Source organism: Bos grunniens, chromosome X, assembly GCF_055505025.1.
Source record: "Bos grunniens cultivar Pamir isolate PY7600 chromosome X, Bosgru_T2T1.0, whole genome shotgun sequence".
Classification (NCBI taxonomy): Eukaryota; Metazoa; Chordata; class Mammalia; order Artiodactyla; family Bovidae; genus Bos; species Bos grunniens.
Window position 1 is genome coordinate 92,233,504 of NC_141194.1, and position 18,367 is coordinate 92,251,870.

The 18,367-nt window shown below is 36.2% G+C and overlaps 1 protein-coding gene across 3 annotated transcripts in view; it reads left to right on the forward strand.

Annotated features, from left to right (window-relative positions):
* Window positions 1-17,098, forward strand: part of IL1RAPL2 (interleukin 1 receptor accessory protein like 2) — a 1,180,425-nt gene extending 1,163,327 nt beyond the window's left edge. For 2 of the 3 annotated variants that reach the window (XM_086387975.1, XM_086387974.1), the window contains exons 10-11: window positions 1,637-1,807; window positions 14,315-17,098. In XM_086387975.1, coding sequence (XP_086244101.1) covers window positions 1,637-1,807; window positions 14,315-15,012 — 869 coding nt within the window. In that variant the 3' untranslated portion in view covers window positions 15,013-17,098. Of the gene's footprint in view, window positions 1-1,636; window positions 1,808-12,597; window positions 13,397-14,314 lie in introns of those variants that run through there. The other variant, XM_086387976.1, reaches the window with a different exon arrangement.
* The last annotated feature ends 1,269 nt before the right edge of the window (window positions 17,099-18,367 follow it).

The following is an 18,367-nucleotide window of genomic DNA, read 5'->3' on the forward strand; positions in this document are numbered from 1 at the left end:
CCTCCTGGCTTCAAGCACCATCTTAATATAAATAACTAGAGTTCCTTTCATGTGGGGGTAGTGAAGCCTGGCACCTTACTAGAATTAGAACAATATAATCCTGACTCAGTTATCACTAAAATAGTCAAAGGGGTCCTGTGTGCTTCTTACCATAGGGTATTTGCTGTTATTGTTTGGTTTCTAAATCATGTCCAACACTTTTGCAACCCCATGGACCATAGCCCGCAAGGCTCCTCTGTCCATAGGATTCTCCAGGCAAGAATACTGGAGTGGGTTGCCATTTCCCTCTCCAAGAATACTGGAGTGTGTTGACACACCCTCCTCCAGGGGATCTTCCCAACCCAGGGATTGAACCCAAGTCTCCTACACTGCCAGGCAAATTCTTTACCACTGAGCCACCTTGGAACCCATAGGATATTTATATCTCCTTATGTGCCTATCATGTAGACCTCTTCCAGCAGTTAGAACCAAATTATTAATGGTATAAGGAAAATGAGTGGCTGCTTCATTCTGTAAAGTATATTTTGGTCAGGTTTTAACTATAATCTAATCAGGTTTGTTTTAATGGAAAATATTTCTGTGCTTTAGAAACAAAATCTGAAATGTTTTCTGGTCTTTTAAAATTATTTGCAAGTAACTAGGTTTAATAGTTTCTAAATACTAATAGTTCCATATGAGTCTAGACTCACCACATTAAAATTTTTTCTATAAATAAGGGAATTTTAAAAACCACTATAACTTTTCTAGTGTGTCCCTTCTAAAACCAGTGGGGACTTTGAGTGGCTGTATTCATTAATAAAATCAGGGAAAAACTCTGTGTGTATATACACATACATACACACACATTTTCTCTTTGGGGAGACTGGCTCTGAGCCAATACAGCAAAGGAGGAAAAAACACATTCTTAAAGCACAGTTAACTCTGACTAAATGGGTGAAAGGAAAACCTAATTTGGCAATATTGGAAGGATGTATATTTTTAAACAAAGGCTTCTTTTGGAAGTTTGTATCAAATTAGTTGGCCATGGATTGAACAAGAATAACAGGCAATGCACTTGTATAAAACCCAGCTGCTGTCTCTAATATTTGGTAATGAACTGCATTTTGTATATGACGATGACGACAGTAACCAACTGGAAGTATGGCATGTGTTGCAAGTAGAGTCTCCAGGAGTGAGGCTAGATTATTTCGATCTTCCACACTCCAGGGCCCAGCCTCTTTTGGATCTCTTACACATATTTGTGCAAACAAGGTATAGTCTGTGACCAAGTAACAGAGCCAAGCCAACTGGCACAGAAAGAGTTAAGATTCATGACTTTGGTTTATGTAGTCCTTCATTCAAACACACTGAGCTAATCATTCACAACAAAAGTTACAAATAAATCTCTTTTATTCTGTCAAAACTCTATGTTGCCCATTGCATAGCAATTTCAGTTCATATCCCGTGACTATAACTGGATTGTGTTGAAATATACTAGGTTTCTTACGGCATGACACGTGACTTATTTTTTCTAATTGTTAGTGATGGTTATTAATTATACTGCTTATTCTAGCCTGTTAATTATTACAGATATTTAGTACTGAAAGAGAACCTACTAATCCTACATACAACCCTTTTGTTTTTCTTTGTATCTAAGACAACAAAGAATATGATGCCTATCTCTCTTACACAAAAGTGGACCAAGATACTTTAGACTGTGACAACCCTGAAGAAGAGCAATTTGCTCTTGAAATACTGCCAGATGTGCTGGAAAAACACTATGGATATAAACTATTCATCCCAGAAAGGGACCTAATTCCAAGTGGAAGTAAGTACTTTTGAGTTTTGTATTTTAAAAGTTTGGTTTCACTTAAGAAGTTATATGGAGACTTCAAATGTCAGAGCCAAGAATTTAGATTTTTCTTACAGGAGATTTTATTAAATTCAAAATTTTCCCCAATGACTGTGTTATGACTTTCTAGCATCCAAAAATTTTTAAAGGCACTCTCACCTATATTTTAGGTATGCTTTAAAAATTGTGATTTAATTGTACATTTTATTATATTGCCTTAGTGCTCTTAGAAAAGTGAAGATCCTTTAAAATTGTATAAGTCAGATCTTTTTTTTTGCATTTCAGATTTTCAATGCATTTCAGTTCCAAAACTGATCTTCTGTCATTGTTTCTACTTATACCTACAATCATTGTCACTAGTAACTCTGAATTTAAGACTTGATACTCATTTCCAGATTTACAGAAAAATCCACTTTTAAAAAAACATAACTGAAAGACACACGTACCCAAATGTTCACTGCAGCACTATTTACAATAGCTAGCACATGGAAGCAACCTAGATGTCCATCAACAGATGAATGGAAAAAGCAGCTGTGGTACATAGACACAATGGCATATTATTTAGCCATTAAAAGGAATGCATTTGACTCGGTTCTAATATGGTAGATATTATACAGAGTGAAGTAAGTCAGAAAGAGAAAAACAAATATCATATATTAACTCATATACATGGAATCTAGAAAGACGGTACTGATGAACCTCTCTGCTTGGCAGCAGTGGAGACACAAACATAGAGGACAGACTTGTGGACACAGAGGGGGAAGGAGAAAGTGGGACAAATTTAGAGAGTACCATTGAAACATATATGTTACCACATGTAAATCAGATAGCCAGTGGAAATTTGCTGTATGATGCAGGGACACAACCAAGATGGGTGGGAGAGGGTGGGAGGTGGGAGGGAGGTCGAGGGGGAGAGGGCATACAGATACCTATGGCTGATTCATGTTGACGTATGAAAGAAACCAACACAATATTGTAAAGCAATTATCCTCCAATTAAAAAATAAATAAATAAAATTTTAAAATGTATATGAGGCCATGGGATATGGCACCTCACTGTGTATTTAAATTCTTTTTAAGAAGTTCTAGACTATGGGGAGGGCTTGAGTGCCACTTTTCAATTATGCTACATATTGAAAGTTATATTTGAGTTTTGAGACTAAATTCAGGTTCAAGTAAAAAATATACTTTTTTCCTTTTACTGTTCAGAGTATATAGTACATGGTAGTATAAGATAAATACAGAAAAAGATATGGCCCCTACACTCAAAGAGCTTAAAATGTCACTGCAGGAAACTAAAAGTGCTAGAATTAGTTTGCATGTATATATGAACATCCCTGGGAAGAGGAAATTAAACTGTAACCACAAATCAGAATATGGTAATTTATACACAAGGGATAACAAAATTAAAAAGCTTATATTTTCAGTACTTGACTGTATATAGAATATTTTCAGATACATTGTTTCATTCCATTGTTAAGAGCAAGCACTATTATCTTCATCTTACAGATGAGGAAATAAGACCTGAAAGAAATCCAGTATCAGTCAGCTGGCAAATGGTAGAGATGGAATTAGAACCTAAATCTATTTGGTTGTCACTCCTCTAGATCATTATTTATTCCTCAATAATGTTAATTCAAGCGATCAGAAGTCCACCATGGTCACTAGCTGGCAAGAAACAAATTGAAACAACTAAGGTTTGGTTGTTCATCACTTTTTCTCAGTGTGCATATGTATATGTTTGGGTTTGCACGTTGAGTATGCACACTTACACATTCATAGAAAGAAACCAGACAATATTTACTGGTACACTACTTTCAACAAATGTAAGACTTCCTCAGATTTCTTGCCTTAGTCCTCACCTCTTTTCTTTTCTGTAATTTCCTTCATTTTCATGACTTGATTCTTTGGTGTCTCTCTCCCAAATCCAGTGTCCATTTGTATCTTTTCCATGATGACTTCCACCATTCTAGTATAGGCCCTAATCAGCTCATTCCTCAATGCCTATTACTGTTTGCCTTCCCTATTTTTCCTCTCATCCATCTAGTCCCACTAATATGTATACCTCCTTCATCATGTCTCTCCCCTATTCAACAATCATAGGCTTCACCATTTCTTACAGGATTAAATCTACTAACCCTTAGCTAAACACGTCTACAGTCTAGTGCCAGCCAAGATTTATCTCCTAAATTTTTCTCCTACCATTTCCCTTACCCATTCCCATACTCTAGCCAAACTATGCCTTTCATGTACATTGTATGTCCTTGCAATGCTTTTGTTCATGTTAGTCTTCTATACCTTTGCAAATCCTATTTATCCTCTCCATATCACTGCCTCTGTGAAAACTCCATAATGATTTCTCTAACTCTAGAGTACATGGGGTATAATCACTTGCTTGACTCTAAATTTTGTATTTCTGTGATATTTTGTATTATTTTTGTATGTAGCTTTCTACCTGTGTATGTCTTATCTTCTCAGTGAGATCATAAGCTCCATGAGGGCAGGGACTGTCTCTCATTCATCTATATACTCCTGTTATAATCTAACAGAATACCTGAGCTCAGTAGATGCTAAATAGATGCTTGCTGATTTTGTTTTAATAGTGTTGGTTTAAGACAAGAGGAAATGAAATAAATAAAAGTTTTAATATTTTCATGACAGTATCTTGAAAGGCCTTTTAAACAAGTGAATAAGAAAGCTAAAAAGGAGCTTTCTGCTGAAAGAAAATGTAATTCACAGGAATAGTCTCAGTTCTAATGTGTATTTTTTCCGATATTATAAAGAATATCTACAAGAGATTGAGGTTTATCTTAGTGAAATATCAAAAATATCCCCTTAGTATTTTTTGTTTAATTCATTAGATTACTACGTATTTTTTGCATTTTTTGCCAAGAGCATCTTGTTAACTATCAAAATTCTGCAACATCAATTTTTAGATAGTGTCTTAAATTATATTCAGATAATAGCATTACCAAAGTGGAATTTATATTCTATGTCGAGTCACCTTCAGTAGGATTCAGTGTGGATTCAATTTCTGCCTTATTGCATTACAAATTTGTTGGCGCCACAATAGTAGTCTTTATCAACCCCACTAAGTGACTTAAAAATGTCACCCTTCATGTCTGAACATGTCAACTTTGATTATCTTTCTTCTGACCCAGAAAGCAATACTTCAACATTGTGCACATCAAGAAAAGAAATAGGGACAACTTGGAACACAGGTGAACCACTTTACCTGAGACTCAATAGAGGACTCTTGCTTATTATATAAAGAGGCACCTAGTGTGCATGGGTCAGACTGAGACCCATGAGACCCAGACTGAGATCATGAGAGTAAGAGAGATGCATCCGCAAATTCTATTTTATTCATTCTCTCAGTTTATTTTGATAACTTGACAGGCCAATTGAATCAACATGCTGTGTTAATTTAGCCAAACAGGTGGTAGAATATTTTATACCTCAATGAGTCAGCTAGTTGATTGGCGAAATTGATTAGTTGTTTTGGTGTATCATACACAGGCCTGAATGTCCTCCTTGACCATGGGATATGAGGCTTATACAAGTCATATTTCCTAGCACGAAAATACAAGATTTTAATTGAGGACTGTAATACACAACATAAGGGATAATAGGAGGTTGTTGCCTTATTTATTCTGGCATGTAAAGAACTTAATATAAAAATACCCAAGATGATGTTATTAGGATGAAGAGAGATTTTATAGTCCATAGAAGATCATTTTAATTTTTTGAGATGATACAACAATTAAACTAAGCAAGGAGTTGGGTCCTGGGTACTCAGTGGTACATAGGAAGGCTGCTTTTACAAGTAAGGGACAACTATGCAGTTTTCAGATGCAACCACTGGAGGGTGTTTGATTTTAATCCTTCCTTCCTGAATGAGAAAATTCATGTTCTCTGAATTCCGATTTGCGAGTGTAACCTGCAGAAGTTCTTAAAAAGGCCCTTTGACAATTTTTCCTTTCCATCAACATTTCAGAGCTGGCTGAGCAGTCACCATGTCACGATTAACGAGTTTTTCCTTGGCATTTTTAGCACGCATTCAGGAAGTCAATGAAGTATATGAATAATATACTTGATTTACACATGAATGACAGAGTAGAACATTTTGGACTTAGTGTATATGTGTTATTAAAGAAGCTTCTATGGTCTGTAGTCACAGCCATTGGTACAGATTTAACAGGTTATGCTATATAAATATAGACACATTCCTGTGGGGGGGCACTAGTTACAATATTATAAGCTGTGTTTGTCCCTCACATCTCATTTAAAACATGTTGACCCAAGACTGCTCCGACCTCTAAAAACTAGCAGTGAGGCCTTTGAGGATTGTAAAAGCAGACTTCATAATATCATTCTTGACCTACAACAATAATTTTCTATGAATCAAACTAATGAAATTTTTTACATAAACCCATTCATGTTTAATACCTTCATTTTTGATGTATCTTCAGTTTCTTTTTCACCACTCTCATGGTATTTCAACTCAACCTCATCAACACACAAATCTCTCCAATGCATATGGTTTCAAAAGTACATGAATGTGTCTCCCTTACCTTATCTCCCCCTCCTCCTCCCTCTCTCCTCCCCACCACCCACACACGTGACCATGAGTTCTCAGAAAGCTTGAATGTAAAGATGTCACTTTGCAAGGTGAAGTGTATGTAATTGTACCCTCCTTGCATGCCCTACTAGGGAAGTGTCCTTTGGCCATCATGAACCATCACAGATGGGAAGATCTGACACAAATATTTTTCCTAAATGCTAAAACTAGAAGTCTTTAAATCTGGACATTATTTTCCTGGCAGTGACCTACCTTTCCATTCTTGAGCCTGTGGCCAGAATCTTCCTTATGTTTTCTCAGGTTTGGTGCCTGAATGTGGCAAGAATTCCTACTTTCCAGTAAAAGTTTGGTCTGTCTCTTCCCAGGCTAGAAACATCTGTAGTAGAATAGCAAAAGCAATTTTGTTGCCAACAGGCATCTGAATGTCAGAAGTGACAGGCAACCAAAAGCAAGCCAGATAGAAAACACCCTACTCAAACTGCCTAGAGACACAAACTTGAGAAGTAGAGATTTTCTCACCCGTGCAGCTGCTGGGTTTTGTGGTGTAAAGTACTATACACAGAGCACATTGTGTTCATGGGGCCTAGTGGATCCTTTAGGAATGAACAGATGTGCTCTGAAGCTGACATGTGACCAACAGAACCCAGCTGTGCAGTTGAGATTCTGAGATTGGGGACATTTTTGGATGAGTACCATTTAGGCTTTTGAGTCCATCTTATCTCTGTTTCTGCAGAAATTAGAAAACATAAAAATATAAAAGTTTTTCAACTGATCAAATGGAGAAAATAGCATTCTAAGACTAAAAGTAGAAGCAACCAAATCCTGTAGCTTTTATTTGCCTTTTAAGAGAAAGTGAGCAGGATCCTGAAGAGTACATGTGAAATACTTAAAAACAATTATAAACTGAGCTAATTCTGGCTGAAGCTTTAGAAAAATCTATAGATGATTAAGTGGACATGAAAGAGAAAAAAGCCTTTCAAAAGCTTTTAGCTCAGTTTCCTCTTCTACCCATAGGAAGACTATGGGGATCTCTATGTGAGTTATTCCTGCATTATTTCACCAGAGAAAGACATTAGTGAATTAAAAATATTATCATACATATGGTTGATCAGCCATGTCTGTTGAAATTATATTTATGAATTTGGCTTCAAATATCAAATTGTCTTTCCATTTTTTTTCATGCTCAATTTTCTGTTTCTCTCACTCAAGAATCCTAGGACTCCTTCAGTAATTTAAGGTAAAAATGATTATGTCTGATTACATTCTTGCATTTGCTAGACCTTCCTCACTATTCTAACCTTCAGTTCTTTAATGGCCATGTGATTGTGCTGACATTGAAATGACAAATGACTGGAGAATACATCTGGTGTCAGATGATCCCTAGTCGCTTCTGAAGTGAGGCATGCAAAAAAATTTTTGTACATGGATCTGTAACTACTCATTGCCAATAGTTTCTCTAATAGCTGGACATACTGGACATCATTCAAGTAAATTGTCCTTGGGGAGTAATAAAATCCTTTTCCAGGCAATCTGACGTCTGTGACCTAAAAAGTGTGAGGCAGGGGTGAAATGCACAATCATGGAAATTTAACACATTGTATACAATTTACTCACATGGAATAAAATTATATATGCCCACCAACCCCTTCATGTTAGAGTCTAGAGAGAGAGAACTGTAAACTGTATCCAATATGACCAGCAAAGTACTGTGGTCAATGGACTGAGGTTTTTCATTCAAAGTTTGAGGTAAAGGAAGCCTCTGTTGTGTAGAATTTCAAACAGAGCATCTACTTTTGGGGAAGCACAGAAAACAGACACCTTAAAAAAAGAGTTGAAGGCCAAGATAAAATTGTCTTAAGTACCAAAGGAACCATAGAAAATACTATATAAGCAGCAAGTTGTCTTTTTCCATATTTATCAAGACTGCACTGATTAGAATGACAAATCTACAGATTTTAGGGCATGAGGTTAAAAGAGAAAAGGAGGGGAAGGACATTTTGCGGACTCTCTGTTTGCTACTTTCCACATTTTCTTTATTTCAGTATCCTCTGAATGTGTTCCATTACCTACCTCTATTCTCAGTGAAGAGGTAAAGAGAAAAGCAAAAGAATTCAGAAATATGGACAACATTCCAGAGTAGATTCTGCCCAGCATCATGCCTTCCTGTCCATCCATTTATGAAACACAAAAGCAAAGGATTCATTACCAAAAATGCAGCTTCCAAAGTCAAAACTAAATACATCATGGTTTCCTGCACTCACAAAGACTCAACAAATCCATGTTAACTGTTGATCAGCTTACTAATCAGAATCAATTAGAACGCTTACAATAGTCAATAGAAAACAAAAATCCTGCCAAAAATAATTTTATCCCTATGAACTATGAGCTATCAAGTCAAGGACTTGGAGGAGGGGGCAGGGAAGGTTTTTGTAGGGCAAGTAATATTACACACTGTTTAGAAAGCCCCCTGCTCCCCTCACACACACCTGGCTAAATACAAAAATTTGTAGCCTCAATCTCTGTGGCAGACAACACAGACAGATTCTTACATCTGCCAGAGGCAGAAGCAAGACCCGAAAATTTTCACATCAGCCAAGATAAAGAGTGAGGTTGTCAACCTGTGTAACTCTTTCAATAAGTTAGTATTAAGCATCATTATTTTAAGTGTAGGTAGTATTTTCAGTGAGACTACATTATAAAGTACCTCACTGTATGCCTCTGTTTATACCAGAGGTCTAATAACTTTTTCCAAATATATAGTGCTGAATAATACATTTTTTTTCCTTTGATACATGTGAAACCTATATTATTTTTGCTGGTTTCTCCCCACCAGTTATAGGAGTGGATCCATCTCAGTCACAGTCAGAAACCGTCTTGTTTTTAAGTTTTGATATATGAATCTATAGGTTTAATAAATATCATTGCTGATAGCTATTTGTTATGTAATATTCACTAAAATTAGTAGAATGTTATCAATTTTGACACATCCTATCTCACCCTAATGATTTGTCTGTTTAACTGATTTTGGATATACATAGCTGTGAGTATAAGCCTACCAAGATTCTATTGTTTGAACCTGATTAAGTAATAAATTATGCTTTTACCTACAGACTAAGTACTTGTCTTTTAATTTTTAATATGCCTACTACCCCTGATAATGATTCTGACATAAGCAGCAGTGTCAACACAAAAATAATTAATAAAAAAATATATATATTAAAAAAATAAATTAAAAACATAATTTATAATTAATTAGTTTGATAAATCAAATGGTTAGTAGGTAGTAGCAAGACCACATAGAAATTTATGCATAAGAGTGTTTTCTCCTTGTGCTTCTGCCTATATCCAGAGTAGATTTAAAGCCTGGCATTTAGGAGTACTGAGTTCTTTGGAAAAAGTATACACACCCCATTAGAAGAAACTTCTTGGGGCTGCCATTATATTCTTCCTGATTCTACTTTGTACTTTTATTTCTTCTTTCAGTTTACTTTTTTGCTTTGATTATAAGTGTCCTGTTTTCAACTTTTGTAGATTGAATCCTACTTTTCTAAATATACTGGAATTTTGGTTTATACAACTGCCCATTTTTTTCTTTACAAAATTGTGAAGAGCACAAATAGGTTAAGTGTAATAGCTTTGTTTCATATCTACTGTGGTTTCATAGCCTTGTTTAGAGAAGCAGAAGTCTCTCAGATACAGCCACCCATAGTTTATTCTGTCATTGTTAAGTTACTTCAAAATTTGCAAAGAAATAACTTAATGTCCTTTCATTTAAGGGATGTTTTATATTTTTATGTGGAAAAAATAGTCTTTTAAGGGATTCCTGCTACTTGGTTGCTAAATTTGCCTGAACAAGTCAGGGCAAGATTTACCAAGTATTCATGTGTGCTGTGAATTTAGGAATTAAAAAAAAACAAAAAACACATTTCTTTATTATCTCTTCATGGTAAGAAACTTTTTAAAATGGCTCCTGAAGGATTCTAACATGTCTCACACAAAACCACAGCCCTACCATGGCAAACACCACTGCCTGTCAGGGACTACACTAGCTGTGGACCAGCAATGCCTTAATTTGATACCTGATTTCTGCTTAGTTTATTTGGAACTTTTCCAAACCTAAACATCCTGATTGGTCTCTAATTTAGGGGTGGCAACCTTTCTCTGTAAAGGTTCAGAGAATAAATATTTTAGGCTTTGTGGGTCATATATGGTCTCTGTTGCATCATATTCTTATTTTTTTTAACCCTGTAAAATGTTTTAAAAAGTCATTCTTAGCTCACAGGCCATACAAAAACAGGGTATGGTCCTAATGGATCAGGCTCCAATTCACAGTCATTGTATGCAGATATGCAGCTCCAGGGGTTGGGGAAAATTCTTTGGTACACTTGCTGCATAGGAACCAGCAACAACTCCCTGGATAAAGATTAGCAAGTAAAAAATATTGTTAACTCTACCTGTTGGGTCCCTTGCTAATTAAGTATTCTTTTCATGATGCCTAGTTCCTTGTTTTTCCCAAAGATACAGAAAGCAAAGATTTAGGAAGGAAGGGAGAAACAGGGCAAAGAGAGGTAAGCAAAAGAGGAAGGGAGAGTAAGAAGGGGAATTGAGAAAAAAAAGCAAAGAAGGAGGTAAAAGGACAGGAGAGACAGGACAGGAAAAGGAAAAAAAAAATGAAAGGGTGAAAGAAAGAGGAGCAAATGGGTAAGAAAAAGAAAAAACATAGAGAGAAAAACAGAGAGAGCAAGCCAGAATATGGAAGTGAGGGCCCAGTTTCTCCTTCTTTTCCTTAGAGCCAGACAGCTCTTAGAGGCACCTCCCCAAACTGCTTTCAAATATTGAGATTGCTGCCCAGCCACTGATCAGCATCCCAAGAAGTGAAATGTGGGCTTCACATCTGAAAACTTCCACTTGGTTTTTCACCAAGTGAAATGGAACACGAAATTCAGGGCCCAAGAAAGTGGCTTGTGTTTTCTTTGGGACACTTGGGCTGTGTCTACCCAGGGAAAATTTAGATGTACTGACTGACTGACTCCAGTGCATATGATTAATGTATATATAGGGCAAACCAGGATAATTCAGACCTTTTTTTCTTCCAGAGCAGGTTTTCAGCTGGAATTATCTGGATGGTTGCCTCAACTCTCCACTAAGCTTTGCCAGGATAAGCAGAGCCAGTGTAGTATGCTGGAGAAAGGGACCACTCCCTCTCTCCAAGGTTCTCTTCAACACTCACACCCCATGCAGCTGAGTGTAGTGGGATTCCTCTTGACAGGCGTTCCTTCTGGGGGCAAATGCAAATTCTGCCTAATTAATCTCACAGAAGCCCCTCAAACCCTAAATGTTGCATTCTGCTTAACTGTCAAATGACAAAGTATAATAGACAAGTGAAGGGGGAGAACCATATTAATGGGGCAAAAATTGTATCCTGTTCCCTCCCCCAACAGAGAAAAAGGATAGTAAAGCCAAAGCCTGTGCATGTGCGAGTGTGCTCAGTCATTTCTGGGGACTCTTTGCGACCCCATAGACTGTAGCCCCTGAGGCTCCTCTGTCCATGGGATTTTCCAGGCAAGAATACTAGAGTAGGTTGCCATTTCCTTCTCTAGGGGATCTTCCCAACCCAGGGATTGAATCCCCATCTCTTGCGTCTCCTGCATTGGCAGGCAGGTCCTTTACCACTGAGCCACTTGGGAAGCCCACAGTCAAAGCCTATGACATCCTAATCAAATTTATTTGTGTGTGTATTGTTTCTCTTATGACTGTGAATGCTTGAGCTGTCATTTTCTTTAAGTAGATAGAAATCTGTATAGCTGTTCCTTTTGTTTTTTAAAATATAGTTAAAAAGTAAATTAAGCTACATCCCAACACATAGAAATAGTGTTGTTCATATAGGTATCATTTCTGTGACAAATGTGCTCATGACAAAGTTGTACAGATAAATTTTTAAGAATTAAATGTAAAGCTACAATTAATGAGGGAGGAATACTACTTGGGATAACCCCTCAGTAAATCATTTTGTAAAGAATTCTGTAAAAATAACAATTAACTCATACATAATCTGATAAAATTGTGTTTTCATGGACTCCTGCACTTATACCATGATTCTGGCTTGGGTTTTTGTTTTGTTTGGAGGAAAGGTGAAAAGAATAATGGGAAAGATGCATGATAGTTTATTTTACTGTATCTTACAGATTCAACCTCTAATGATGAAGCTTCCCACATAACTTCTTTCTTTTTGGGAGCAGAAAGAAAGGAAGAAAATGAAGAGTCAGAGCTGTTGATACATTGGGATAATATTTTTCCACTCTATTGAAACTTTCTACCTTTCCTTCCATTGTTTCACCAGTTCTATAAATGACAGAGTGATAAATTCCCCATCGCTACTTATGTGGTGTTTTTGTTTTGTTTTCATTTTTACTTTTTGCAGATTTCAATGCTGTTTTTTAAAACATAATCTCTAAAATAAAATTCTGGAGGGGTTAATTTTAATAAAATTCTTAAGGGGTTCCCTCCCCACTTAGAAGTTGCCTTATCACCTCAGATACAGTCTCTGTAACTAGTGCATGAGAAAGTCCTGAAATGTATTAAGTAAAAAGCAAAACAGCAGTTAACAACAATTTGTTAAATGGGCAATTCTCTGTGTACCTCTCAAAAAGTTGTTTATCTGTAGGGTGTAGAGAGAGTTTGCTCTTTTTCACTTGTGAAAGTGTTCTTGCTGCCAAACGGTAGAAATAAAACCCTGGGAAAGAGAAATCATCTGTAAAAATATGCATCTGTACAATAAGTTTCTCTTTTCAAATGCCTTGCACTGAGCTGCTTGGTGGCCCCACACTATGTACTGGACGTGACACCCTGAAAACAGTCTGTAACCTTGGGCAGATTTGTAGTGACAAATGTTGCTATGCTTCTGTAAGCACTGCTTCTGCTAGAGGGCACTGTACATTAGACAAGGCCTCGTGCTCTGCTTAGTAAAGACAGCTCGCTGTTACAGCACCTGTGTCCAAGTCTCCATTTGTTAACACATGTGTGTGTTTCCCTTTTTGGCGGATAAGGCTTTGGGAAGCCTGGTTGCAAAAGGATTATTCCATGGGATAAACAAACCTAGAGTTAGTTGAGTGCTTTTCTACTAGGAAAAGACCATAACTTATTCACCTTACTTTCAGAATTTTCCCACAAAGTAGAGCAAAGACTTCTCAGTTGATAGACTCCTCCTCCTATACTGACCATTCCACACCATCCCCCATGCTCCAACTCCACCCCTCACTCCTCCTCTGAACAAAGAGCAGCTGGTTCAAATTAAACTCATGGGCACACACACACCACTTCCCTATCTCCATGTTTGAAGAACAAAATGGAGAAACTAAGGTTGCAAATAACAGAAGATATTCTGAGAAACAAGCTATGATTTTAGAAGAGATTTTCCACCATCTCTTTCATAATTATCTTTGAAGTATAATGTAATATATATAAATTATGTACATAGACCTCTCTACTTGTTTAGTAGTTGGAAACTGAAGGAAAAGCAAACCAAACCCATAAATACAGTGACCTTCATTAAAAGGCTCCATTTCTCTCTTCATCAACCCACTGATTGTTCACTTAGAATATTAGCCTGAAGGCTTATCTTGAATTAAATGATTCAGTAAATAAAAATAACTGAAATACACCTAAGCTCTGAAGAAGTCAGTTTATATTAGCTAAAACACTGTAAGTAATGGTGAGGGGAAAGAAAAGTATTAGAATTTTTTTTTTTTAGGCAATAAGCTTTCTGAGTGTGCAATACAAGAAAAGAAAAAGCGATGTACCTTAGTGAAAGACTGCATCTTTGCTATACTAGAATGCAAACCTACTGCTTTAAAGACTGGGAATGTCTTTGTTTTACTCTTTCTCTCTTTCTGTGATTTGTAGCCTACGTTGAAGATCTCACAAGATGTGTTGAGCAAAGCAGAAGACTTATTATCGTGCTAACTCCAGACTATATTCTCAGACGAGGATGGAGTATTTTCGAATTGGAAAGCAGACTCCATAATATGCTAGTCAGTGGAGAAATCAAAGTGATTTTGATTGAATGTACAGAATTAAAAGGAAAGGTGAATTGCCAGGAGGTGGAATCACTAAAACGCAGCATCAAAGTTCTGTCCCTGATCAAGTGGAAGGGACCCAAGAGCAGCAAATTAAATTCTAAGTTTTGGAAGCACTTAGTATATGAAATGCCCACCAAGAAAAAAGAAATGCTTTCTCGGTGCCATGTTCTGGACTCTGCAGAACAAGGACTTTTTGGAGAGCTCCAGCCTATACCCTCTATTGCCATGACCAATACCTCGGCCTCTCTGGTGTCATCTCAAGCTGATCTCCCGGATTTCCACCATTCAGATTCGATGCAAATGAGGCATTGTTGCAGAGGTTATAAACAGGAGATGCCAACCACCACCTTGCCAGTACCTTCCTTAGGCAACCACCACACTTATTGTAACCTGCCTCTGACACTACTCAATGGACAGCTACCCCTTAACAATGCCCTGAAAGATAACCAGGAATTTCATAGGAACAGTTCCCTGCTACCTTTATCATCCAAAGAGTATAGCTTCACCAGTGATATTTGGTAGTCGAAAATCTGAAGTCCTCTGAACAGCTATGTGTGCATACAAAATTTCTCCTATACCAAGCAAAAAGTACACCTAATAACATTGAGGTGCTGAAAAAGTGTTCAAAGAATACCGCACAGAAATCACTTTTGTATCTAATTTTTGTTTACATTTCCAGAATAGTGGGGGGATAGAAGGACCTGCTTTTGTAGTATAGTACCTTGTTCCAATGTACAGTTTTGATTTCTTCCTTAAAAGAAAACAATTTTAAATTCTATTGTTTTAGAGTAGATTTTATGATACTACTTAGACAGCAACTTTGGTAGGTAAGCTATGTTCCCCATATTTATGAATATTTCAGTATTCACATAGTATTTGAAAGAAGAAAAACTTAAAGACTGTAATTGAATTTGAAAATTCTGAACTAAGTTTAAGAGGAAACGAGAACTTTTATAGAGTAACTGAAAATCAGGAATTATCAAGAAAGAAGTGTTGAGACATCCCAATTGGAAGATTGTATGTAGAGGAAGATCAGTTAAGAAAAAAATGTGGTTGATACGTTTAGAACTTCTTCAACATAATGGACAACTTCTGTATACTAAATCAACAGTGCATGATGACAGCTTTTAGTTTTATTAGGCAAGCACATTTTCTGTAGGCAAACTGGTAGGTAGGTAAACAACGTGCATTTCTTAAGCAAATGAATAGATAGGCTGTTAGCTCTTTTAGAATGATGTTTAACAAACCTTATGGCTTTTTACCCTATTAACAAAGTTTTACAAATTTGAAAACACATTTTAAGTTAGGCATTTTATTGTTTGCTAACAAATTGAGATTTGGATTTTTTCCACATGATCTCTTGAGTTGCTATGCTATAAGTTTTACATGAAGATGCTCACATCTTCCTTTTTTGCAATACCGTTGGAGTCTGAATTTAAATAAATATTGACTGCAAGAGTCAGCAGTAGAAAAGAAGTTACACAACAATATTCACAGATGAAGTGCTAAACGATTTAAGTTTACTAGTGGTAGAGAAGCAATTGCAGTGATTCTCATCTGAAATGTAGTTGTGAAACAGACTGTTCTGAATATACACAATATCTGCTTGGCCATGTGTGCAAGGCTCCTTCAGAAGTATCTCTGTTCTTGGTGCTTCAAAGAGTATATTTTATAGACTAAACTTCTTCACCCTCACAAAGTGACTGTGATTGTACCATATCAGAAAATCCCTGTGAATATTCTAAAATCTTATGGATTTGCTGTAAGGAATGTGCCCCTATTCTAGTACTTATTGTGAATTACTTCTTTGTGTTATTTCCAGTGAACTTTGGTGTGCTGTCCACAAAGATTACTGTGGGGGTCAATTAATTAAGGTTCATTCTGGCATTTTGCGTATGGATCTTAAATCATGTTTGGGGGCGAATATAAACAAGGACAAGTGTACACAGTGTGTAAAAATGAAGAATTTTCCCAGTCCTGGTAACTGTGAAACACAAATGTTTAAGAGAACATTAGGTAATATGTTTTTATTATTTATTTCAACCTCTCTACATGATTGATTCCCTATAATCCATGGGTTTTGTTCAAAGTACTTGTTTTTCTGTTGCTTTTCTATATCCAGATGCTCGGAAAATGCATTATGCACAAACAGTATGTTAAACCTTAGGAATGATATACGTTCATTTCACACTGGGACAATTAGTTGCTCCTTTAAAAAGTAATGTTCAGCACATAGGTGTTTTATAGATACATTTTTTTCCACTGAGAAAGGTGATTTTGCTTCTGTAGAAACTATAGGTATTTCAAAATGGAAATTTATCAATTCTGAACTGTTTGCCAAGTGTTACAAAGTTGTATTTACTCTCATTGTTCTTTAATAATATGTGTAGTTACTAAGTTAATAACCTGCATGAAATAGTATATGTTTAAGTGACCAATTGTACTTTTTATTATTTTGTTTTTCACAGAAGTCTAGATTAATTCAAATAGAATGTTCAGTGGTATTTTTAAACTAATAGTTCTGTATTGAGCATGCCAGTTCTGAAAATATAACATGGGTCTCTCTGCTTCCTTTATTTACAATGATTAAACGTGGGTAGCAATTTGAGTTGGCTGGCCACAATGTGTCCTTTCACTACAAGTAGGTACTCAAAAACAGAGCATTCACACTTGTGTTAGGGAACTCGACAAGAAACCTTTTCTACCATTTTCAGGAACCAATGTGTACACTATCTATAAAAATTTATTTCTAGATGGCAATTCAAAATTCAATTTTCATCTGAGAATTTTTAAAAGATATAACCTGTATGGGCATAATAAGTATTTCGTCTAGAACATGATGCATTCTTCCAATTGCTTTCACAGAGGGAAACTTTTTCTTTTCAGTTTCTCACTGAAATGGATTTTGGAAATGTAGAAAAATACTGCTGCAACTAGTTTCTATACATTCACAACAAATTTATAAAGCTCATCCTTCAACAGTATACATAATTTTTAAAACTGAGGCTATTTTAAGGTGAAAATTCTGAAAATGTCACAAACTATGAGACAAATGAGAAATGCATGAAAACAATAGATACATAGGAAAACTGCATTAATAATAAGCAATGCCCAGGGGATGGACAACAGGTACATCGTTACAATTTAACAAAGGATGACATTTGACAGGTTTGGCAATCTACGTTCTCCAATACGACTATGGAGACTCTGAAAGAAATTTATAGAGGATTTTCAAGAGGACATGGAAATGAGTCATATCCTATAACTCTGTACAATATAGAAAATGGCTCGTGAGAAGGAAAGAAATTATGGCAAGAAAAAGGAGGACATTCCCTGACACTCTTGGTGGTTTGAAGGGCTTAGGTGAAAGCCAACTAATTTATTTAAAAATAAAATGCCAAAGGGCAGTTAATGCTTGAAAGCAGAGTTTTTATTTTTATTTTTTTTAACATTAAATTGTATTTTTTATTTTCTATTTTTTTAATTTTATTTTTAAACTTCACATAATTGTATTAGTTTTGCCAACTATCAAACTGAATCCGCTACAGGTATACATGTGTTCCCCATCCTGAACCCTCCTCCCTCCTCCCTCCCCGTACCATCCCTCTGGGTCGTCCCAGTGCACTAGCCCCAAGCATCCAGTATTGTGCATCGAACCTGGACTGGCAACTCATTTCTTACATGATATTTTACATGTTTCAATGGAGAATGGCATTGAAATGAATTTTTATTTTTAAATAAATTAGTTGGCTTTCACCAAGCATTTTCTAGAGAATTAAATAATGACTGGGGGAAATATCCTGAAAATTGCAATATAAATCTTTACACTCCTTGTATTCACTTCCCAAGGTGAGGTAGTGATCTGATAAAATCAGAG